Here is a 25,290-nt window from a genome sequence, read left to right on the forward strand (position 1 = left end):
GTGCTAGCGGAAGTCAGGCAGCCTTCGTTGGGACGTGGGTGGGGCCTGCAAAGAAACAGGAAGGAACTGCCGGGAGAACGTCCTGGAACCCTGCACGCTGAATGCTGGCTGCCGAGGGACACGCGGAAGGAGCCCGGTGAGTGGAGAGGGGGGGGTGTACGCGCGTGTGTCTGTGTGTGTTCGAGTGTGTCTGTGCGTGTGTCTGTCTGTGTGCGCGTGTGTCTGTTTAAGGGGGGTTCGTGTGTGTATGCAGTGTGTGTGTGCCTGTGTATGCGTGTGGCTGTGTATGTGCGCATGCGTGAGTGTGGCTGTGTGTGTGTTTGCGCACGGGAATCTGAGGCAGGAGATGGGCACGGCGCCGTGCGCGCCCACGAGGTGAAATCTGCGCTCGTGCCCATCTCGTGTCCACATTCCCAGAAACGGGTGACAATAGTTGTCGAGCAAACTAAGCAATGACTCTTCAGGGCTGTACGGAAAAGATTTCTAAACGTGCGATATTGCTGAACTGCCGGTCTAATCGGGTGTCGTGAGGACAGTAATGGTGAATTGAACGGGGTGGGTGATGCGAAGGGGAGGACAGGTAAGTCACCAACCCTGTTTTCAGGATCCAGTAGGAGTAAGTGGGCAGTTGTGTCCGTCTTACGAGTAGTCCTATGTCCGTGGTAGCAGGAGAATGTGTAATGGATCTGTCTCGCTTTCCGGTTGCGGATCCTGAAAACGGGGGTGGTGACTTACCCGTCCACCCCTTCGCATCACCCAACAGCAATATCGCATGTTTAGAAATCTTTTCCGTACAGCTCTGAAGAGTCATGGGATAATTCCAAAGTGACGAAACACGTGTCGGCTGGTTGTTTTTCTTCTATTCATTCTAAGAATTAAAAAATTTCATCATAAAGATCTACTGGTGTCGACCACAGCTTACTTTACCTCAGGAAGAATCATAACTTTGTATTAATAAGTTGAACGTGAGCCCGGGACTTTGTTTCAAGTTACTCACAAAACATATTGGCTTGTTTGTGAATCTTATGTTTATAATTGAAGAAATTAGAACAAACTACTGTGAAGAATTTTGGCAATAAATACTTTATATAGATCTCCATCTGGCTAGTGTGAAGCCCTTTGGTGGGTGTGACTTCCTCTGGTGGAAAGCACTCTAAGCATTATGGAGTTCGTAGTCTCTTCATCCTTATTATTCTCACCCTCCGGTGGGTGTTTGCCGTGTTTGCATCCATTTCACTTCTGCCGATTTAAAGCTCTCCAGTGAGCTGCAAGGTGTCCGCCGCGGATTCTGATAATGCCAAACTGTTCCTTCTGCCTATTGTTCTTGAGTTTGGTCTCTTTACACAGGCAGTCCACCTTTATCATTTTCTTTTTTGTGGCGTCGCAGTTCTCACGACCGGACTGGCCGTTAATTATTACACCAAAAAGAGTTGCCCCTGTTTGAGAACGCGCCAAAGAAACAGCAGGATTCAGTGTTATTCTTTACATCGTCCTTTATTCCGCTAATTTGCAGGCAGCATCTCACGCCATTTCATAGCCCTACGCGGCGGACACCTTGCAGCTCACTGGAGAGCTTTAAATCAGCAGAAGTGAAATGGATGCAAACACGGCAAACACCCACCAGAGGGTGAGAATAATAAGGACGAAGAGAAGTCGCACACAATTACTTCCTGTGTTTTGCGTGGTGCATTGTGGTTATTGTGGTTTAAACTTTTACATCAACTTATAAGCCTATAAGTTTATAATTTAAAAAGTGCAGTGCTCATTTGTAAGTGCTCAGTGTATGTGATTTAAAAAAAGATTTTATGTTTGCTAAAGCCATTTATGCTGTACGTCCAATTTATAACAGTATTTCCACAACTCTTGCTCTCTAGTGAGCAATTTTGTCTTGTTCTTAATTCTCAGTTCTTTTAATGTACTCTTCTAGAATTTTGCAGTCTTTCCCACGTTTTTTGCAATCTTCTTATGAATTCCTTCTTTTTACTCTCTGGTGAGTAATTGGTTGTTTTTCTCTTTGTAAAGATATACATAAAGTTTGTCATGGCCACATGTCGCCGCGACTTATATCGTATCTCAGAGTCTGTTAACTCATCATACTTTTTTAATAAGGTGTGGAGTCGGTCAAGGGAAGTAGTCGCCGGGTCTGTGAGATATTGCGTTTCAAGTTCGCTTAATTGTTTTTCGAGCTTTGTCAGCTGACGCCTAAGGTCTTTTAAAATTCCCGAAGTGGTGCTAATACAAACCTGCGGATCGTGACCTTGAATGCCTCCCACAAGACAGCCGGACTATTTACCGTCCCAGCATTCAATTCGAAATATTCCGTGATGGCCTGTCTTATAGTGTTTTCATATAAAGGATCGAGTAATGCCTCAGCTCTGAATCTCCAGGTGAAGGGAAAGTGCGTTTTAGTTGGTATTTGGATTTCTAGCAGTATTGGGTTATGATCTGAATGCGTTTGAGGCAAATTATACACATTTGTTACCCATCCATTAGCTTCTTCATTCAATAGCCAATAGTCTAATCTGGACCAGCTTTGATGCGCAGGAGTTATGTGTGTGCCCACTCTACCTGTCATAGCCTCAAGCACACACTGAGCAATTTTAATTGTGCACGCCCCGTGAGGATTGGACTTATCTAGGCCCGGGTCAAGGTGTGTATTAAAGTCGCCTCCCTACAATGTCACCACCTTCAGCCATTCACGGAGCACTCCCAACAATTGTATCAAAGTATGCGGCTCGTCCACTACTGAACCATATACATTAATGAGTGTAATCAGTGCATTCCCTAACTTGCCCTGTACTAGCACCCAGCGGCCTTCGTTATCAGTCTGCAACCGCATTGGAAAAAAAGGTATACCCTTCTTTATCAAGATAAGAACACCCCTGGCGTATGTGGAAAATGAGGACGCTATCTTGTACCCCGCCCATCTATGTGGAATATTGTTCTCTCTTTGCTTGCATAAGTGTGTTTCCTGTAGGAGGGCTATATGAATTTTGTGCCTATCGAGATACGCTAATACTTGTCTGACTTTTTTAGGAGTATTTAGTCCCCGAATATTCCATGTTATACAGTTGTACTTCTCATCTACCGAACCCGTTTCGTTGTATAAGTCTGTACCTAGGCACCAATGCATTCAAGCCCATCAAAAACCTATGTCGATCTGTGTCTGTTTCCATTGTGTTCAAGACATTAACAACCACAACATTCTGCGATATCCCTCCCCCTCCCCCCACCCACTTTGGCAACCCCAATTCGCCAAAGACATTCCCTTTGGTAACTTCCCCACTCAACAAAAAACTTTGTGCACCAAAGTCAAGATGGGGTATTCCCATATAGGGGGATCGTAGTGACGTGCCTCTCTTTCCCTTACTAGAGGGAGGGGGCCGCCACCGGATATACAGTTGCTGTTAAACCCGCCCCACGTCCAGAAGGGACCTATAACACCTTAATCAATGTTGTAGAGCAGTCAAATATTCTTCTTCCATCAGTGGCTAACTGAGTCAACATTATAACCTTCTATTCAACAGTGTTTAATATACTATAAGAAATCCTACTGCAGCAGTTCCCTATGCAGGCCAATCTTTCGTATACAAGCATTTGCTGCGGACAACCCTCAGCTACCCTTGATCTAACGTCATGCTCTCCATATTCAGCTTGTTGCTGCCATATTGCTTGGATATCGCTAGTCTCCTAAGCCAACCATGCACCTGCATGCACCCCCAGAGCCTGCAACCAAGAAGAAACAAATTGAGAAAACAGATATGCAATGTTACTCATCAATGTCTGAAGTATTGCCTGGTGCCTGTTTATTGCGCCTCAGGGTCTTTGCATAGTCCATCGTCAGTTTCGGATTGCTGAAGATTTTTGCTGCGCTATAAACTCAAATTCGCAGGCGCACGGGATACAGCATTGCATATGGTACTTGCTTCTTCATTAACACTTTCTTTACACCCTGGAACTCTTTTCTCGCTGCTTGGACCGACGCTGTGAAATCTGGATAAAACGAGAGTTCATTCCCTTGATACTGCACAGTTCCTTTCTGGCGGGCCACACGTAGCACTGTGCCTCTATTTCTAAATTTTAGAAGCCGTGCGATAATGGGCCGAGGTGGAGCGCCCGAGGGCGGACGCGCCACCAGAGATCTATGAGCGCGCTCTACCACCACCATATTCGAAAGAGTGTCTGGACCACATACCTCCCTAAATAGAGCTTCAACGTATTCCTCTAGCCTTCCTACATTTGTTGAATCCGGCAGGCCCAGGATGCGCACATTATTGCATCTCGAACGCGTTTCAATGTCCTCATTCTCTTCTTTGATGAGCGCCAGTATCTTCTCAATGTCCATTGTTTTAGCAGCCACTTGCTGTAAACCATCTTCAGCATCCGACATCCTTTGTTCAGTCTCTCCCAGTCTTGCTGCCTGCTTATCTAATTTGCCTGACATAGTATCCATGCGGCCGTTCAGCGCCTCGATATTACCGTCTATGGATTGCAGGCTGGTTTGAATCGCCGCAAGGGTCTTCTCTAGCGCTGTAGGGGCCTGATCAGCCGCGTCCAACTCCGAGTCCGATGCTGCATTTTGCGCTGATTTACCAGTCTTGCGCAATTCGAAGTTTAGTCGAGGCTGGTTCTGTCGGGCTTTTCCATTGTAGTCAATGTAGCGGTCCGCAGAATTAGCAAACTCTCGAAGCAATTGCAAAATTTAAGATCTAGATAAATGTAAACCACCAATATACCGGGCCCAGTCCGCTACGGTAGTGTATTGCACAGCCGGTCCCTTAAAACCTGAAGTGCCTTTACGTTTGAATATCTCACACTTAAATAACAGCTCTGTGGGTGGTCATGTACTTGAAGAACTCTGCACGCCTCCGCAATCACCTCTGGCCAAGTCGTTCCAGCTACAGGGCCTGCAGTGTTTTTTTTTTTGTCTTTTACATCCAGAAGCCAGCCCCTCGTGCGAAACACGTCTCCCCCAGTGTGCGCAGATATCAATAACTCGCCTGCTCAGGAGCACTCCGCCACACTCCTATCAGCTGCACTGTGCTATTTGCGGAAAATCTGAAGCCTACTGCTCCATGGGGTTACATGCAGATAGTTCAGGCTCCAACTCGAGGTGCAGTCACTGGAGGGCGAGTGTGAATGACCCTTGTCACACTGTAAAGGTCTCAGGCATGCCACTCCGTCCTCCGTGAGCCCACATCAGCAATGCAGCAATGAGAGGGGAGGGGGGCAGGTCAATGAAGGGTCCTTAACGTGTCTGTGCTGGCGGTCCACCTCTGAGGTGCAGCTTAATCAAGCCTTTGACCTTCCGCCGCAGAGCGCCGACGGCCGGTTACCAGCACGCGGCCCTCGCATCTCCATAAGCCAGGCGATTGCGTGTGATTTACCCCCAGAGGTAGTGACCGCCGGTTCCCGTCCTCGGCAGCACTCACCTCCTACCACGCAGTAGAGTGCTTCCTCAGCTCCGATTGAGCCGTCGGAAGTCCTGAGCGCACAGGAGGAATTAAATGCGGCTCCGCAGCGCTTCAGCAACCTGTCGGATTTTGCCTCACCTTCACGGCCGCATTCGTCCGCGGTCCGCCGCCATTTTCTGCATCACCAGATTCCAGAGTTCGCCGCAAAGTGAAGTGTTAGGACCACCTCGACTTACTGGGAACACAGCAGGTAACCTCTCTATGTATGCACTATCTTTGCCTCTTTACTGGGTGCACGGGAGGCCACAACAACGCAGGATAATTGCGATTCTCCTATTAACATGACCAGAGAATCTGGATTTCATTAAAGACAAGGAGGCTAACATTATGCATTAATCCTTTATTGCAGCTCACAAACAGCTGCTTACATCACAAAGACTAGAATAAGAACAAAGTGACATCATAGTATCCATAAAAGGCATGTGCCAGAGAAGATCAGCCTCTTTTAAATGCCTCGAACAACAGGTCAAGCTGCAAACGAAGAATACATCTTAAAACTTGAACGAAGTATTGTCGAACCTTGGAAAATCCATGGAGATTCATCAATTCGAATTGTCTGGAAGAAAATAAAGCAAATCAAGAAAGGCATATAGTAACCTTCAGAGGATGCACAATAAGAAAAGCATAACATAAGGTTAAAAGGGCATGAAACATTGAAAACATTGTAAACCAAATCAATCCTCAATTTCCCTCCAGGGAGGGACGGGAGGGATAATGTTAGCCTCCGTGTCTTTAATGAAATCCAGATTCTCTGGTCATGTTAATAGGAGAATCGCAATTTCAGTATAAGACAGGAGGCTACATTATGCATGTTGGTAGCCTTGAATCACAACGTCAGAAACATGTTCAATTGGTTTACAATAATGATGGGCAAAGGTAGAGGCATTAGACCAATCAGCAGCCTTAAGTATAGCATCCAACTTACCACCCGACCAGTATGACTTGCTGGCCATTGCGCTTCTTAGTGAATGAGCTTGAAATTTAGAAAGGTCAATACCAGCAAAGTTCATAGCCAATTTAACCCACCTTGCGATAGAGCAAGATGAGATGGGTTTAAAGGGTTTGACATAGGAAACAAGAAGTTGATTTGCATCAGGAGGACGAAGATTAGACATCCTGGAGTCGTATTCCTTCATGCAATCAACCACACAGAGTTTTTTGCAGAAATCAAAACGTGGATAGAAGATAAAGTCAGACATGGTTTTCGTTCTCCTAAAGATTTCAAATTTAACACCAAACATGTCATAACATCTATTAGAGATGTCCAGAGCTTTAACATCTGAAAATCTGCGACAAGAAACTAAACAAAGAAGAGAGGCTAGCTTAATAGAATGACATTTCCTGTTAAGGAGAGAATTGTCAGGCCATGAACAAAAAAGGTCAAGCAGAAGTTTAACATCCCAAACAGATTGGTATTTAGGGCGAGGAGGCCTTTTAAGTCTAATACTCTACAAATGATAACATTCTTACCTACCGTCTTACCGTTGACGAGAGAATGTCCCGCCGAAATTGCAGATCTAAAGCAATTAATTGATCTATAGGAGAGACCGTTGTCGAAGAGTTCTACCAAAATGTTAACTATATTAACGATAGGAGCCTCCACGGGATCCAAGTTCCTCTCCAAGCACCAACGAGACCATTTCTTCCAGATGTTATTATATCTGTAGTGGGTTCCTGGTGCCCATGGTTCAACAAGGAGAGTGAGAGCAGATGACGAAAGTACAGACAATTGGTTAGATTGCCTTACACTTTCCAAGCAAGAAGGTTCAAACTCCCTGAAAGAACCAGGTGATGATCCTCTCCGTTTGCGTTTAGGAGGAGGACCTGAGTTGCGGGAATTAGGAAGGGAACATCGCAAGAAAGTTCCAGAGCTGTGGGGAACCAGGCTTGAGACGGCCAGAAAGGAGTTATTAGGACAAGAGAGCACTGTTCCTGTCTCACTTTCTGCAGAACCCTTTGAATCATTGTGAATGGGGGAAATGCGTAAGGGCGAAGATGAGCCCAAGGCTGGAGAAAAGCATTCACAGCCAGAGCACCTGGGTCTGGCATCCAGCTGAAATACTGAGGGAGTTGGAAGGTCAACCGGCTGGCGAAAAGGTCCACGTCGAAAGGACCCCAGAAATGATCCAGGGAATTGAAAATTGTCACATCGAGTTTCCAATCTCTGAAATCTTGAAGGAATCTCGAGTTCCAATCTACTGAGATATTGGATTTCCCTGGGAGATATTCCGCCCTCAAAGCAATCTTGTGTTCCAGACAGAACATCCAGAGTTTCTTGGCCAGATCTGATAGGTCCGCAGACCTCGTACCACCGAGTCGGTTGATATAAGAGACTGCAGAAACGTTGTCCATCTTCAGAAGAACGGATCTGCCCTGAAGGGAGTGTCTGAAACTCATTAGAGCATAGAGACCAGCAGTCATTTCTAAAACATTTATATGGTGAGAAGACTCTGAATGGGTCCATACTCCACCAGTGTCTTGGTCGAGGAGATGTGCTCCCAACCGTGAAGGCTGGCATCTGACTCCAAAACAAAGTCCGGGGTCAAGCCGAAGATAGCCCTTCCATTCCAGGCGTCCAAATTGTCCAGCCACCAAGAGAGTTCCAGTTTCGCTTGTTGGTCTAGAGAAACATGGTCCCCGTACCAAAGACCGGACTGAAGTGCATTGGCTTTCACCCTCTGAAGAGCACGGTAATTCAGTGGACCTGGGAAGATAGCTTGGATCGAAGAAGAAAGAAGACCCAAGAGCCTGGCCAATTCTCTGAGAGAGAGAGATTGTTGTCTCAGAACAAACCTGATCTCCTTCCGAATTTTGGCAATTTTCTTTTTGGGAAGTAAGAGGAGACAACTGGAGGTGTCCACAGTAAAACCTAGGAACTCTAGGGATTTTGAGGGTATCAGAATGGATTTTTCCCTGTTTATAATGAAGCCGAGGTCCTCTATAAGGTCCATGGAGACCTTGAGATCCTCTAAGATTTGTGCATGAGTTTGAGACATGATGAGGATGTCGTCTAAGTAGATAATTAGTCGAATACCTCTTGCTCTCAGAATGAAAATGATCGTTCTCATGACCTTGGTGAAACACCAAGGGGCGGATGAGAGACTGAAAGGGAGAGCCTGAAATTGAAAGAGGTGACCGTCCCAAATAAACTGGATGATGTTCCTCAGCTATAGGGATGGTAAAGTAGGCGTCTTTTAAGTCCAATTTGACCAGCCAATCTCCGTGAAGGAGAAGGTCCCTGAGAAGATGGATCCCTTCCATCTTGAAGTGTCGATAGACGAGGTATTTGTTTACCTCCCATAGGTTTATCACCGGTCTCCAACCTTTGTCCTTCTTCTCGACTAAGAAGAGGGTACTTACGAATTTCTTTTGCGACCAGGGTATCTCGATAATGGCACCTTTCTTGAGCATAGAGGAAACCTCCTCTCTGACGATTGCTAGATGTTCTAAAGGAAGGTCTAGAGGTCTGGGTGTATTGGTCTGGCAAGGAGTGTCTACAAAGTCTATCCTGAATCCCCGAACTGTCTCTAGAACCCACGGGTCCTGTGTAAATCTTTTTCAAACGTGAAAAAAGAGTTTGAGTCTTCCCCCGACCCTGGGAGGCGAAAGAGAAGAAAGGGCACTTAATTTGAGAATTGTTGTTTGATGCTCCACGGGAGGAGAAGCCTCTGCCATGGGAACCGCGTCCTCGTTGAGGGTAAAATTGTTTGTTGGAGGGGTAGAAGCCTCTACCAGTGGCACCTCTTCCTCTGCCGGATGAGAAGGGCCGGAAGATTCCACGGCCGGAAGAGCGGCCCCTTCTGCCCAAAAACATTTGTTGGAAAGACTCTTCTCATGTTGTTCTGGGCCTTATCTAGAGCCGTGAAGGTGGCGACATATTTCCCGATTGTTTTGATCATGTCTTCTCCAAATAGGAGTCCTTTAGGCTTATTGGAGGGCTCTTTTTCAGCGAGGTCCCCAAGTTTGGGGTTAATTCTGTTGAGGATAGTCTTCCTTCTCTCCATGTTAAGACCGGAACTAGCGTTCCCTAGGAGCACAATCGCCCTCTGGCTCCAACCTCTTATTAGCCAATGTCAAGGGGAGTATTTGAAATATGAGATTCCTCTGCTAGATCTAGGATTCTGGTAAGTGGGCCGAAGATATCCAGGAGGCGGTCTTGGCACGCCTTAAGGGCTCTTTCGTGACCTTTCCTGGGATCCTTTCCCAGTTTAAATAAAAACGTTATCAGGTCTGGGTCTAGATTAGGGGTCTGGCAGACCTTATCGTCAATCCATGGTCTCGGGCATTCGGATTGCATGGTATTACGTGTATCTCTTTCGAGAGTATTCCTTAGCCACTTTGTAACAAACTTAGCAACATGGTCGTGAGGGAACCAATTAGAGCTGTTTGGGCGGGAGATATTGTTAGGGGAGAACATCTCTCCACCTAAAGGGTCAAGAATTGCGTCTTTTAAGGAAGGAGAGGAATCCGCCTCAGAAAGCGCATTTAGATCCATGTCGTCCAAGTCGTTATCGTTAAGATCAAATACGAACTCGTCGTAAGGCTCATCATATACTTCTACGTCAGAGTAGGAGTCTGAGTCAGCACAAGCACTGTCACCAGTTGTGCCGCTGTGGGCACCTGCCAAAACTGTGCCGCCAGGGGCACCCATCCTGATCGTGCCGCAAGGGACACCAACACCTTTTGAGGCGCTATGGCCTCCCATACTGTGTGAGGTGCTAGGACCTCCCATATCAACTGGGTTAGGAATACTACCAGTAGTGCCTAGATTGTGCTTGACTTTCTTAAGGGCTTTGGATAAGGAAGGTTCATGAGTTGTGACGCCTTCAATACTTAGCGCTCTTTTGTGAGACGACTTATTTTAGAGTATCAATCATGCATGATCTCATCTCTTTTTTAAGAAAATTCTTAAAAGAGTCACTAGTGTGGGTAGGGGAGCTTGCGACAGCGTCGTCAAACTTCAAGTCAGACATAATGCCAATATATGTCTGATGTATACCAATATATAAAGGGAATAAAGTGGTACAAACGGTTTGTTATCTAGTGTTACAAATAGGTTAATTAATGTACTCCAAGTTCTAGTAATCAAATGTACTTTTAGTAGTGTCTCAATAGTTCAGTTAAATAACTGCAATCGAATCAACTTTCTGTTTAAATTTGACCTTCTTTTTAAAAAAAAATTTTTTTTTTATAAGATTTATTCCGGAAAACGATTCCACGTCTGAATTAAGGTAAGATAACCTTTCCGTTTGCCCTAGAAACGCATTTTGTTAAAGTTATGCGTGAAACCGATTGAAAACAGATGATCGTCGGTGAAAGACGAGCTTTTCGCAGCAACTGACGCGCTTAAGGCAAGGAAACCACGAAGGAAAGAGGAATGACCCTTAGGAGGCAGGGCGCGCTACGCCGCCGCTGCCGAGGGTCATTCCTCTAATGCTGGAATGTATGTGCTGCTCTCATTGTGTGTTAGGAGCGCGAGGCATCGGTTGTTTGGAGAGCGAGGCAGGCAAACGGGTAAAGAGAAGATTTCCTTTCTAATAATGATAATAATGATAATGATAATAAAAATTACCATAAAGATCGCGCAACTACGCAGAAAGCGGAGATGAGAGCCAGGGGAGAAAATGCAACAAAAATAGGTGTCACGAAGGTGAGGGGAAGACAACCATAAATTGGAAGTCTTTAGGGAGGGGGTTTACGGTGAGGGTAACCAGACTTCAAAGGTGAGGGTTCAGAAGAGTTAAGCATGGCAAACATGGCAAACACTTAAAATATGAAAATAATCAGAAGTAAATTCCACAAAGCTTAAGAATTATAGTGTAGGCTAACAGTATATGCTCTAAACATATGGTCCAAATATATGGTCTAAACAATATCAATAAACAAATATAAAGAAGGCTTCAGTAAGAAAGACAACTTATGTGTTTGAGAGCCGCATTTAAAAGAGGCTGATCTTCTCTGGCACATGCCTTTTATGGATACTATGATGTCACTTTGTTCTTATTCTAGTCTTTGTGATGTAAGCGGCTGTTTGTGAGCTGAATTAAAGGATTAATGCATAATGTATCCTCCTGTCTTGTAATGAAATTCAAGGATTAAAGCGGCGGCCGGCATAGCTGCACTACTGTGCTGCCATCTTGCCGCGCGCCAAGCCACGCCCCAAAGGTTAAAGTAACATTATAGTTCAATGTGATAAAAAGAATTGTTTTTGTCAATTAAAACAACCTTACACATTTGTATTGAAGAGTAACTCTGTGTGCAGATGACAGTTGATGACTTGTGTCCAGTAGTACCACACAAAGTTTTTGGTTCTGCACGGCCCCCCTCCCCATTAATAAATCTTTTGACCACAGAGGATGGAGTCCTCGAGGCCTATCAAGGTTCCGGAAGAGGAGCTAGAGGGCCTCCTCTCTGAGTAAATTATTCAGCCCAGGAGTATGGGGTCCCTGGGGCCTATCAATGCCCGGGGAGGGGGCAGCGTGCCCCCATGCCTTATTTGATAGAATGTCCCCAGGTGATAGGGTTCTTGGGTTCTCCTTGAGGCTCAGGGAGGGGACCAGGCAGCCCCGTCCCCTATAAATATAAAACACTGTCTCTCTTGGCCCTGGCCTACCTGTTAAAAAAATGTATAATAGTGCCGGAGACTGTATTTTTGTTTTACATTTTGCCTCAGATATGCAGATCTTCTGCAGATTTGCAGCAAAATAAAAAACCAAAAAAAATTTTGGGGCCCCAGGTTGGGTACCTCTGGGACCCCACCACTAGATTGAGGAGGTCAGGGTATCCCTACCCCACCCCCTGTTGCCTTTTTTTCACTTTTTATTTAGGACTCAGGACTGAGTCCCGAGTCCTAAGATGACTGCCGCCACATGGTCGTTGATGTGGTGGTAGGCAATCAAATCTCCCCATGAAAAACATTTCCCTTATTATCCACTTGTGAAAATTAAAAAAAAAATCCAAAACTGCCAGTCATTGCTTATCCCAGAGCTCTTAATTAACGAAATCTTGTTGTGAGAGCTGACCTCAAGCAAGCTATAACAAATGCAGGGTTCATTGTGCATCGCATATGAATACCTTTTACATACACCATCAGTTACACGTTCTGTTACAAGGAGAAACTATAGCATAAGACAGCCTCATACATGTCGCCCACCATGTGTTATGTATGTCGTTCAGTGGCAATGCCAAGGCTGTAAAAAACAGTATGTAAGCTGAACAGTGAATGACCTCCTTACACGATTCAGGAATCACAAATCAGCACTAATTAATAAAAAACTTTACCAGGCTGTCGCCAATCATGTTATCTGCGTGGACAATTTCTTATTCAATTTGAAGATTTTCCCTGTGAAACATGTCTTAAAGGAAGAACTACTGGTCTACAGAGAAAACTTATGGATGTACCATTTAAAATCACATCCAGATGGACTGAACATCACTGGCAATACGTCCTGATTACTGCATATCTCAAGATATCTCAGAACTGCATCGATTCCAAATTCAAAATGAAATCTTCACTCACGATGCCTTTAGGAAAATCCATCAGTGTCGGCTGTGCAGCCATTGAGCAAACAATCTTGGCAGACGCCGAAACATTGTGGTGGAAATATAGGGCCAGATGTTCGACCATTCCATTTTGCATGTCGCAAATTGCGACATTTTGCGACTTGCAATTTGCGACTCGCTAAATGGAATGTACAACTGTGATTGAGACACTGTTTGCGATTCTCAAATGGGTTGCAAGGGACATGCCTCGTTAATATTCATGATGCAGGTCGCAATTTACGACCCATTGGGAATGGCCTGCAAATACAGTTATGGTGGCCTGCTGGGGACAGCGGACCCCCATGTCTGTGTTTGATTTTTGAATAAAACAAGTTTTTTTTTTCAAATGCAGCCCGTTTTCCTTAAAGGGATGCATTTAAAAAAAAAATATATATATATATATATGTGTGTGTGTGTGTATATATATATATATGTTTATAGAGGGGTTTTACTTACCCCATTATACCTACCATGTGTGGTAAAGGCTGCTTGGAAAAGGCATGTGTGGTTAAGGCATGCATTGTAACGTCATACCCTCCGAGATACCTCAAGAGTGTGGGCAATCCCAGTGGGACCAACCTTAGAAACGTGGGGCCTCATTTATGAAGGCCTTTCGCCACTGGTACGTCACTTTTTCCCATTTTAAAAGTGATGCACCAGCGGCGCAAAACCTTCATAAATAAGGCCGGTGGTGCTCAGGCAAACATTGGTGTATGCTCGCTGAAAAATACATGTATGGCGGTAGAGGTTCCCTTAACTAATAGGAGAAATCCTTAAGCCCTTGGAAGAATACATTGAGACATATCCCAGTAATTAATAAAATAAGTGAGACTGAGGTAACTTTACCATATACTGTAAAATGAAAAAGATGAAGAAATAGTGGATTGATTTCTGCTTTATTATGCGCAAATGTGATGTGTTCAATGCAGATAACATGCGAGACCTGATACTACAAAAGCTTATATATCGAATTTGTGTTGATTCTGCGCCTTATTTACTCTGTCTATTCATTTCCCTTATAATCAAATTATTAAAAAATGTTCAGAAATAATAATGGTGTTGATGCTTAAAGATACTGCTGCACGCGTCATCATGAAGCGAGATCGAAAACAGAACTTTTTTTATTTGAGGCGTGGTTTGTTGCATTATTTACTGTGACAAAGGAAGCAGTACATGAGATCAAGTGCGGGGGAGTTAAGAGGGAAACTGCTCTTGGATGTAGGTGAAGGGATAGCGAAACCTCGCAAAATTACAGTGGCGTGATCAAAACTTTGCGCCCCCCCTACCCCCCCCCCCCCCCCAACAAAGTGAAATCTACAACAAGCAGTGGCAGTGAGGATAGGTCTGGCTTGTTTTAAATGAAAGTGCCTCTTCTGCAACTCATCGGTTTAAGTAAATTGTAAAAAAAAAAAGCACTCAGCAACTCATATATGTGCAACTGTCACTCATCTTTGAACTTATGCATACACTCATTCACGCACTGCTAATTCTTGCATTCAAATCCTTTCCTAATCACAATAAAACACAAACTCAACAACTTACACAAGATTAATTAAAAGTGGAAAAAAATAAAACGTGCAGAGGTATTTTCCATAGTGTATCATTGTTTTAAAGTTTCTGCATGTCTGCCACACCTCGAACCAATGTGTTGGCCAGCTTAGAATTGGAAAAACAATGACATTCTATCGACAACACCATTCCATGATGGTCGTCTGGTTTAGAGGCAGTGGTCTTGCGTGATGCGTTGCACTGCGCAGGAAAGGAGCTGTAAGGAAGTGGCCACTTAGCATTGTCTGTGGGTCTGTAATGTGGTCTAAAGATATCATTTTCATAATAAATAAGCCAGGCCTACTGTCTTTGCGCTAGCATTTCATAATAAACAGATCCGACCGATGGTATCTGGTTTTACTTTTCACAGCAAAATAATCAGGTCTACAGCCTTTATTGCATTCTTTTCACAATAAATATGTCAGGCCTACTTCCTTTTCATAAGTTTATAATGAATATATAACTATGTCAGCCTTCCTGTCAAGCCAGACCTAAAAAGGAAATGAAGCCTTTAATGCCATTTACGTTTTACTCAGATCACAGAGAACCATTGTATGGTACTCCATTTATCTTCATTAGATGTCAAGATAACGTCACAGACCTTGGAGAAAAATAAATTTTGGTCCCTAAAGACCTTGGGGCAGATTTACAACAAAGTAACGCAGCACGGTGCAGCAAGTCATTCTGCGTTAGTTTGGAAAGCACAGAGATGCGACATATTTACAAGATACGTTGGCGCCCAAACTGCAGCCATGCACCGGCGCAGGCACCCTTGCACCATGGTGCAAGGATGCCTGCGTGGGGGTGGAGGGGGTTTGTTTTTGTGCAGGAAGGGAAACCTTGCTGTAGAATGCAGCACGCATTGAAAGAGAAAAAACGATAAATGAAAACATTTCTCCTCGTTGCGCCTCGCTACGCCACCTCTAGGGTGGCGTAGCATTCACAAGATGTGCTTGTTCCATGGGTGTTGCGTGGAAACACCCAGAGCAACACCCATGGAAGGCCCCTTCCACGCACCGTGCTGCGTGTGAAGGGGCCATATTTATGAGGAGAGGAAAAGTCATGCAGGGTGGCTTTTCCTCTCTTTGTAAATATGGAGAAGCCCCCTGCGCCACCAGTACGTCATGAAAAGTGACGTAGTGGTGGTGCAGGGGGCTTGTAAATCTGCCCCTCGGAGACTTATGTTTGTGCCACAAATGATCATAGCAGGAAATAGGCTGTTGAAGTTAAGATAATGTATATGCATTAAGGCTTCTAGCTGCTGCTGTCGGTGGGCATGGAAAGGGCCCTCACACGGTTGTTTGTCTCTTACAGCTGTACTTGGAGTCAGGTGTCCGGGATCCGCTGGTCACCTATGAAGGCGGCACACCTCCCTGCTCACCGGTGCAAGGTAAGCACAGCAGGGTTGGGGCATAGTGTGCTCCATTCTTACTGTTTTTTTCTCTCCCCTGCGTTCACTCCTTCGCCTTTTGTTTCTTCCTCACTTGCTCTTGTTTCTGTCCATCATTACTTCCTATCCTTTCGATCTCATTACGAAATCCTTCACTTATGGCCAGAAGCCCCCAGCAAATAGCAGAGGGGCGCCATTATTCGCTCCACGGACAGGAGTCCCTTGTTTGTTGTCACCATGAAAGAGGGTCGTGAAGTCACCTGGAGGTGTCCTTCGGGCATCGAGAGTCTCAATGCCTTAAATGTCCCCATCCCGGGCACCTCTGAGAGACGAGGGATTGGTATCTTTTCCTCTCCGCTGCGCCCCAGCTCAGCGGTTCCGGAGTTTTCTGCAGGTGTTTTAACCGGAGTCACAGTGGTCTATTGGCTGCACCAGCAGAGCGTGTAGTATCGCTTTGGGAAGCTCCTTTCACAGGTGAGCACGGTAGCTGGAGGGAGCCACGGTCCATGGTGGGGTATTACCTATTTTGCCCTAACCACAGCAAATGATTTATTATGACTCTACGCAGTAGCCTACCCCTTGGAGATGGGGCTCGGTGCAGTGTGTGAGTTCCAGAAGCAGTGTACAAAAACAGCTCTGCGCACACAGCTCCTCTCTATCTATCTGTCCGGCGACCACTAAATCACCACTGTTTATATACAAAAGGATGAGAAACAGTCAGAACAACGCGGGCTCAGCCACGCGTGCCCAAACAACGCAAGTGCAACCACGCTTGCCTTAACCACACAAATGCCTTAACCACGCATATGCTTTAACCACACATATGCCGTAACCACGCATATGCCTTAACCACGTATATGCCTTAACAACGCATATGCCTTAACCACGCATATGCCTTAACCACGCATATGCCTTAACCACACATATGCCTTAACCACGCATATGCCTTAACCACGCATATGCCTTACCACACATATGCCTTAACCACGCATATGCGTGGCTAAGGCAGTGCACGGTCTAGCTGAGGGAATGGAGGTACCCAGGAAGAGGAAGGATCAGTAGATGACGTGGTGAGGTAAGTGGGGCCCTGATTTGGGAGGATAGGGGTAGTTTTCAGGGCTGGGGATGGGTCGAGGTTGTTCTCAGGGATGGGAATCAGGGAAGTTTTTAGGGCTGGGGGGGGGAGGGTTAGGGTAGTTTATAGCGGCCAGGGAGAGTCAGGAAAGTTTTTAGTGCTCAAGGGAGTCATTGTTGTTTTTAGGGCTCAGGGTGGGAGGTGGACTAGATTTTAGGGCTCGGGGTAGTTTTTAGAGCTTGGGAGGGTGGGGTAGATTTTAGGGCTCAGGGAAGGGTGTTGGTTTTCAGGAGGGAGGGGGTAGTTTTTTATCTCAGGGCAGGGCCTTGGGGGCCTTTTTAGGACTCAGGGCGTGGGTCAGGGATTGAAGTACTTTTTTGGGCTTTGAGACACGTTTTAGGGCTCAGGGCAGGGGGCAGGGGTCGGGAGCGTTACACTTATCTGATAAGTCTTAATCACGCATATGTCTTTGCCATACATGCCTTAAAAACAAATATTTTGTTGTAAAGACAAGGCATATGTCTGGTTAGGACTTGTGTGGTTAAGACCGCGTGGAACTGGCATGCATGGTTCCATCATACAACCCACCAGGATGGTCAGCCCCTCATCCTTAGACTGGACACGGGGTCCACAGTCTTTCAAATGCACTGTGCTGATCCCCACTTGGTGAGTCCAGGGTAAATAACCTGTGTGGTGGAGGGACATCTTGACATAGCTTGTGCTTTTGTTCCTACTTTCAAGCTGGGTTTAACATGATTTTCCTGCTGCAGTCTGTTGCCACAAGTATGCAGCTGTGGCCCAGTGCTTATTTATTTTATTTTATTTATTTATAAAGTTTTATATAGCGCGAACATGATCCCGAAGGATATCAGAGTGCTTTACTATTTGAGGGAAAGGAAGGTAATAGTAGCAGTACAATTGTCAGAAGGGGTACAAACCTAAAATCAGATATGCACATCAAGCAAAGGTTACAATCAAAAGGGACAATAAAGGGTAAGATAAAAACTGGAAAATAGCGAACTGGGAGGAGAGCAAGTGACTGGTAAAGCAGAATACACAAAACGCAGGACTTAGGGTGTAGGTCCAAAGTATTAGAGCAGAGGATCTTAGGAACTTGTTCATGAGGAATCTTTTAACTTCCAATTTGAAGGCAACCCTGGAGGAGATTCTGCGTATTTCCGGTGGGAGAGCATTCCAGATCTTTGGCACAGAGCAAGAGAAAGCTCGGTGACACATTCTCTTTTTGCGAAAGCTCTGAGGTTTCAGGAGGAGCAATTAAGCACTCCAAGAAGGTCTACCCCCTCCGGATAATTCTAGCTTTTGCGATAGATAACTGGGGGTTTTGAAATGGAGGGCTTTATGAGATAGACAGGCAACCTTTAGCTGAATTATTGCTTCATAGGGCAACCACTTTAGGGATTTAAAGACTGGAGAAATGTGCTTCTTTCTTTTGGTCCCCGTGACCAGTCTGGCCGCCACGTTAAGTGAAGCCCTTAGTGGGGCCAAGGTATATTTGGGGAGGCCACAGAGTGTAGCACTGCCATAGTCTAGCCTCGACAAAACAAGTACTTGGACCACTTGCTTGAAGTCATCTTGTGGGAGGAAAGGTTTGAGGTTCCTGAGTATCCTCATAAGGTGATTAACTCCCTTACACACATTGCTGATATGGGTTTTCATGTTCAGATGCTTGTCTAGGGTGAGTCCGAGAGATTTGGCTGAGTCAACAAAGAGGGGGGAGCAGTTAAAGGCAGTGAGGTGGTTCATCCAAAGGTCTAGCTTGGGGATGTGATTTGGAGGAGAAATGAGAAGGAATTCTGCTTTGAAGGTGTTGAGAAAGAGGTGGTTCTCAGTTAATCAGTTTTGAGTATTTATTAGGGTAGAGTTGAGTGCTATGAGGTTATTCGGGGTAGAGATTTTCAGATAGAGTTGAGAATCATCAGGGTACATATGGAAGAGAATGTAAGCGGAATTTAGAGCATTAGCTAAAGGTTCCAAGAATAAATCGAAGATTATAGGTGATAGGGTGGACCCTTGGGGGACCCCCATGGATACTAGTGATGGCTGAGAGAGAGAGTGGTTTGCCTTAACTCTTTGGGATCTGTGGTGGAGGAAGGACGACAGCCATTGCAGCACCAAACCAGAAAGGCCCATCTTGTGCTTCAAAACAGATAGGAGGTTGTCATGATTAACAGGGTCAAACGCTGAGGGAAGATCCAGGAGGATAAGGAGACAGGATTCATTGCGGTCGAGCATTTTTACAATATCATCCATAAAGTGCGTGAGAGCCGATTCGGTGCTGTGCCCACTCCGGAAGCCAGATTGGCGTTGGTCCAGGAGATGGAAATTCTTGATGTGGGCACAGTGTTGGGATTTGCCACATTTTTCTAGGAATTTGGCAAGGGCGGGGAAGTTAGAGATAGTACGGAAGTTGTTACGGTCTGTACTATCAGCTGTAGGCTTTTTTAGGATAGGTGTTACCTGAGCAGCTTTTAGACAATCCGGGATCGTACCTTGTGAGAGAGACGCATTGACAATCTTTGTCCAGATGCGGGTGACGACTTTCTTCAATTCTTTGAAGATTGATGGTGGTAATGGGTAGCTAAAATTATTAGTTGGGTTGATAATCTAAAGAATCTTGTTGGTGTCCCTTTCGCTGAGGGGAATGAAGGTGCCCCATGAGGCATTGTTCTTTGTGCTCAGGCTGGTCAGTTCGAACTTCTCTTGTAAGGTAGAGGGGGGCGCAGACCCCCCCTGCTAGCAAAAGCACCTTCCTTGAGTCAAGATCAATATTGATAAGTCTGGATTTCTCAGTAAAGAAGGCAGCCAGATCATCGCATGAAGGTGGGTTGACCTCAGAGACGGAGCGGTTTGGTGTTTCCACTGATTGTTGTTTCACCAGCCCAAAAAGTTTCTTGGGGTGATTAGCTGCTTGATTAAGTTGGGATTTGAAGTAGTCAGCCTTAGCGATCATGGTTTGTTTGTTATAGAAGGTCCTTATTGTTCTAAGGATTATTAGTTGGTCCGAGGATGGATTGGATTTCCAGGAACGTTCAACTGCCCTAAGGTGGCGGCACTCCGTTTTTAAGTTGTCGTTGAACCATGGTTTGGAAATTTTAGTTGAGGCGTTTTTTTGTTAGAGTGGAGCAATGGAATCCATGATGCTAGTAATAGTAGAGTTTTAGAAGTTGGTGAGTGCATGTACCTCGGTCATGTCAGCTTGTGGAGAGAGGGTAGATATACAGTGGGTTGGTAGATCGGCTGTATTGATATTTCTGATGTCCCTTTACCAAATCTTTGATTTTGGTGTTTGAGCCTTCCTCAGAGAGACTTCCAAGTTGATAAAAAAGAAGATGCTGTGATGATCGGACCAATCACACGGGGAAATGGTGTCCAGTGTGATGGTGTGAGCTTTGGAGAAGATGAGGTCCGGAATTTCTCCTTTATTATGGGTTGGCTGGTCACAGTGTTGGATCAGTTCATGGTGATTTAAGAATGATTTGAGGCATGTAACAGCTTGGTCATTGAGGTTGGACCAGTGCAGGTTGAAATCACCCAGGAAGATTTGGGCCATAGCGGAATCAACATTGCCAGAGATGATTTCCCTTAATTGGTCGAAGAAGGTGAGGTTGTCCCCAGGTGGGTGGTAAAATGTGTGCAGTTTGCAAACTGGAAGGTTGTGACTAAACATATTTAGACAAACTGGCATTTGCATGAGGATGTGGTAGAGGACTCTGAGTGGGAGACCGAGAGTGAGCTCCAATGTATATAAGCTAGGCCACCACCCATCTTCAAAGCTCTGTCTAGGCGGATTATGTCATGGGTAGGAGGCACTAAGAGGTCTAGGAGAGGAGTGGAAGCGGGATTGAGCCAAGTTTCAATGAGGATGATGATCTCTATCTCATTGTGTTGGATGAGGTCAAATATGTCAGAGGCATGTTTGCTGGCTGACCAGCAGTTGAGTAGTACGCATTTAAGTCGGACCGGTGTATGAGGGGGAAGAGACTGTATGATGTTCACTCTCATAAGGTTAATTTGAGCCAGTGGTTTCCGGTGCTTAGCACCGGCACTTATTTGGTTTCCAGTTTTCAGCAAGGCACTTAATTGTCAACACAACACTTATAACAGTCTGCCACATGGTGGCCCTGCTCATCTAATTTAGAGATGAGCAGAACAACAGTTGTGAGGAATGGCTTCACCAGCCATTCCTTTAGCTTTGGGGACCGGGAAAAATCAGAATTGTCACACTTGCAGGAGAAAAAGATGGTTAGTAGTTGTTTTGGTACCGTTATTGGCAGCAATGACGGGGCAGTGTGCGGTGCATGCTGCAGTAGCCTCCTAGTCAGGACCCTGGCACTATTTTACATATTAAGCCCTGTTGTGGCTGGTCGGGTGTCTAGCATTTGCTATTCAATGCTTTATTTTAATAATTTCCCTGTTTATGCTGGTTGTTTCAAACGGGGATGTTTTGCTTTCCTTCTAATGGATCTCATTTTGTGCCCCGTACTGCGGGATGCAAATCGTGCCCTTAATACTGATTTTGTGAGCTCACCGCATATGTATACATCTACAGGAAGACATTTCGGCATTTAGATAGGTAGGAAAATTATTTTCTTTAAAAATGGAAGGGGTTTGCTATTCAGCATTGCACAACCTCCTAATTCTGATATAGTAGTGGGTGGCTGTTTTCTTTATTTGTCGGTAACCGTTTACGCAGAAGGTGTCCTGTCCAAGATGTGATCATCGACGGAGTCTGAGCAGAACTGACCACAGTGAGTCCCTGCAGGTTTCGATGGAGCCAGACACAGGCGGGGGGAGACCCGGAGTGCCTGTCTTACGCCTTGGTGTGAAGCGATCAGTAGGAAAGGCAAAGAGTAGTTATTTGTGAGGGCTTTGGGCATAACGGCCAGAGCTGCCAGTTTTGGAAATGGGAACCCCGGGTCGAGTCTGGGCGTCATGGCAGCAACCAGCGATTCTGGGTGGATCACTTCATATCCTCGTGATTGTGGCGAATGTGACCTTGGATAATGTAACTTGTGATCATGTAAAGTGTTATTTATAAGTCCGCACTATATAAACAGATTTTTTGGTGTCCTACTTTTACCCTCTCTGGCAGGCGTCCTTGTGATCACACTTGCATTCCAAACAAAGCAAATCTTTCGGTAGCTGCAGGCTTCAGCTGCTCATTGGTACCTCCTAAGTCTCCGTCACTCCAGCGGTGGCATCGGTTCATTGAGCAGGGCGAGTTCATTGCCCTGTCAATCATGGCGCATGGCGCTCTGCAATCCCCATGCTACTTGTGTGAGTGTCTGGGCCGCGGCGTGCTCATTGCCAGAGAGTGGCGCAGTTCCAGGAACACAATCATTCAAAAGAGGTGAATGGTTGCCGTGAGGTCTGCGTTGTCGAGGTGGGTTGTGTACTTACATGCCTGGTGACCTGAGTTGGATGGTGTACATGAGCACCTCAACATTTCTATATCGCCGACTGGATCCCCTTGTTTTTACCATCTGTTTAGCGCTTTCAGTATGAGATTCTTGCCCATGATGCAGTGTTGATGCGCGGAGTCCATTGGCAACATAGATTTCGCTGTCATGAAGGGGAGTTCTTAGTGAGAGCAATGATCATTATATAAGATGCTTCATCAGTTAAAGCATCTCGCCTCAAAATCATAGGTAAAGAGAGAACTAAAGGTATATTAAAGAATGTTGATAAATGTTTTTGTATCGAGCCCCATAAGGAGTCTAATAGCGTACATGGGTTATAGTTACCCCTTCACCTCTTGACAATGCGGATTTGTAGCTCTTAGAGTTGCAAGTCAAGTTTAAATACTTTATTCGACAACATTGTCATAAAAGCATATATCCCTAAGCTAAACAGAATAAATACTACGCTAGAATTTTAAGAACAGAATAAAATACATATTAAATATGATACATTTTATACTTTGTTGACGAATAACTCAATTTGTAAAATTTGTACATTGTAAAATCAAGTCACAGCACAAGGTCTTAGCAAGTTAAGTTTGTCATTATAGATAATTAATTACAGTTTTAAAGTGCGCATTCGTATTATCCAGGCCCACCCCATGTATTTGGCTACAGCAATTGCAAGATTGGGGGCACAATTTGATTTTAAAATCCTTAACGCCTCTAGATATTTCCTTGTCCCCATATTCCTGCAAACCGGTTTTAACCATCTGCTTCTTGGGGCAGCATATAATGGGCAAACAAACAGAAAATGTGGGATGTCCTCTACATGTGCTTTACAATAAAAAAAGCAAGTATTTACATTACCGGGGGACCATTTAGCCGTGAAGGCATTGAGGGGTAAAGTGCCAATTCTAAACTGAAAATACAATTTCCTATCTAGGGATTTAGCAATCAAATCCCAGTACTGTTCAAATTTTGGAGTAGTTTTAAAATCCAGGAACTGGGATGTCAACACGGATGGTTGGTTCGAAATCAATACAGTATTATTTATCATGTCCCAATACATTTTTTTCAATGAAGTCTTGGATGGAAAGGCATGTGGGTCTACTGTAGTCCACAAATGCTCAAGGTGCAGTTTTTGCAGCAATTTCCTTACTTCTTTGAGCCAGGGTATTTTATGAAACCTGTCAGAGTTAACAACATCCATAAGGGCAGCTGCGTAGTGACTCAATTCAGGGGTAGTTTTTACACGCCTCCAGTATAGGAGGGGACGCAATCTGACCGTATCCTCGATCTTTTTCCTCCCGAGATCATATTGAAGCGGGGTCGAGGGAGTACTCTGGGGGACACCAATTATTCGTCGAAGAAATTTATTTTCTGCAACTACTAATGAGCTCAAGTTGGTGAAGCCCCATAATTCTGATCCATAAAGACCGGCGCCCAACACTTTCATGCTGTAAATCTCCATTATTGGCTGGATAGGTCTTGTAAATGAAGATTTGTGTTTTTGGGCTATTGCCCCTGCCAGCTGGTTAAACTTTAGCACCACAGAGTCCATGTGGGATTTCCAGTTCATGTTGGCATTTAAGGAGATGCCTAGATAGGTAAAAGCATTCACTTCCTCCAGTGAAGACCCATTATAATTCATTTTCCCCTTGAATTTCTTGGCAGGATTCAGGTTCATAAACTTAGTCTTTGTTGTGTTTATTTCCAAGCCCCGGATCCGACAGAAGTCACCAAAAGCGTTTATTGTCTTTTGCAATCCGCTAGGGGTCCGCGAGACCAGCAAGGTGTCATCTGCAAACATTAGTACTGGAACTCGCTCCCCATCTAGTATTGGGGCATCTGTCGGAAATTGCTTCAAAAAGTCAACTATGCCGTTGATGTAGAGGGAGAATAAGGTGGGGGCCAGAACGCAGCCCTGCCTTACTCCTCTATCCACAGGGAAGGATTCCGTGACATCTCCCTGAGCACCCCATCTAATCCGGGCATAGTTGTTCTCGTGCATCCTCACAAGCAAAGTCAGCAATTCAGGGCTTATTCCAAGATCCCGCAAGACAACCCAAAGCTTTTGTCGGGGAACTAAGTCAAACGCTGACTTCAGGTCAACGAAAACAGCAAATAATGGACCGTTTGACAGGGTTACATTTTTCCAGTACATAGTTAAAAAATGGAATACCTGGTCGACAGAGCTAGTTAAAGGGCGGAAACCAGCTTGGTACGGGGAGAGGATATCCTTATCGTCTATCCAGGCTTGTATTTTGTTTTATATCATCCTGCCCATCAGTTTTTGTGCAGAGTCGATAAGGCTAATGGGCCTGTAGTTATTTGGTAAAGCCTTGTCCCCTTTTTTAAAGACAGGTATTATTTCCGCTCCTTTCCATGTTGCTGGAATCGTTACTCCTTGTGCGATGGCATTACCAAGCCATACGAAATATTTGCACCAGTTGGCCCTGTCCGATAAAAACACATCCGCCGGTATTCCATCAATTCCTGGCGCCCTTCCTCTGGTTACTCCATCCATTGCCTCATTTACGTCTTTCAATGAGAATAGTTCATGGGTATAAAATACCCTTGCTGGAGGGGATTCAGTTTGGGGAGGCAAATTGTCTGCATATTGTGGTTTAAAAAAGTCCACCCAAGCCTCCTTTGCTACATGGTTTTTCGGACAGTCTGCTATTCCCCCGGAGCCCCACTTTAAGATGGCCCAGAACTCTTTCTGATGTTTGTCAGCACAAGCTTTCTTCAGGTCTAACCATATATTCTCATCCCACAATTTTTTTGCCCTAGTTTGTGTTTTTCTGTATTCATCCCTGGCCTTTAAAACTCCTATTT

The 25,290-nt window shown here is 45.1% G+C and overlaps 1 protein-coding gene across 1 annotated transcript in view; it reads left to right on the forward strand.

Annotated features, from left to right (window-relative positions):
- The window catches only part of LCK (LCK proto-oncogene, Src family tyrosine kinase), a 329,952-nt gene that overhangs the window by 159,073 nt on the left and 145,589 nt on the right, over nucleotides 1-25,290 (forward strand). The window contains exon 3 of the mRNA XM_086955694.1: nucleotides 15,879-15,954. Within this exon, the coding sequence (XP_086811820.1) occupies nucleotides 15,879-15,954 (76 nt within the window). The remainder of the gene's footprint in view (nucleotides 1-15,878; nucleotides 15,955-25,290) is intronic.

This window comes from Lissotriton vulgaris, chromosome 2_1 (genome assembly GCF_964263255.1).
Source record: "Lissotriton vulgaris chromosome 2_1, aLisVul1.2, whole genome shotgun sequence".
In the NCBI taxonomy this organism is placed as follows: domain Eukaryota; kingdom Metazoa; phylum Chordata; class Amphibia; order Caudata; family Salamandridae; genus Lissotriton; species Lissotriton vulgaris.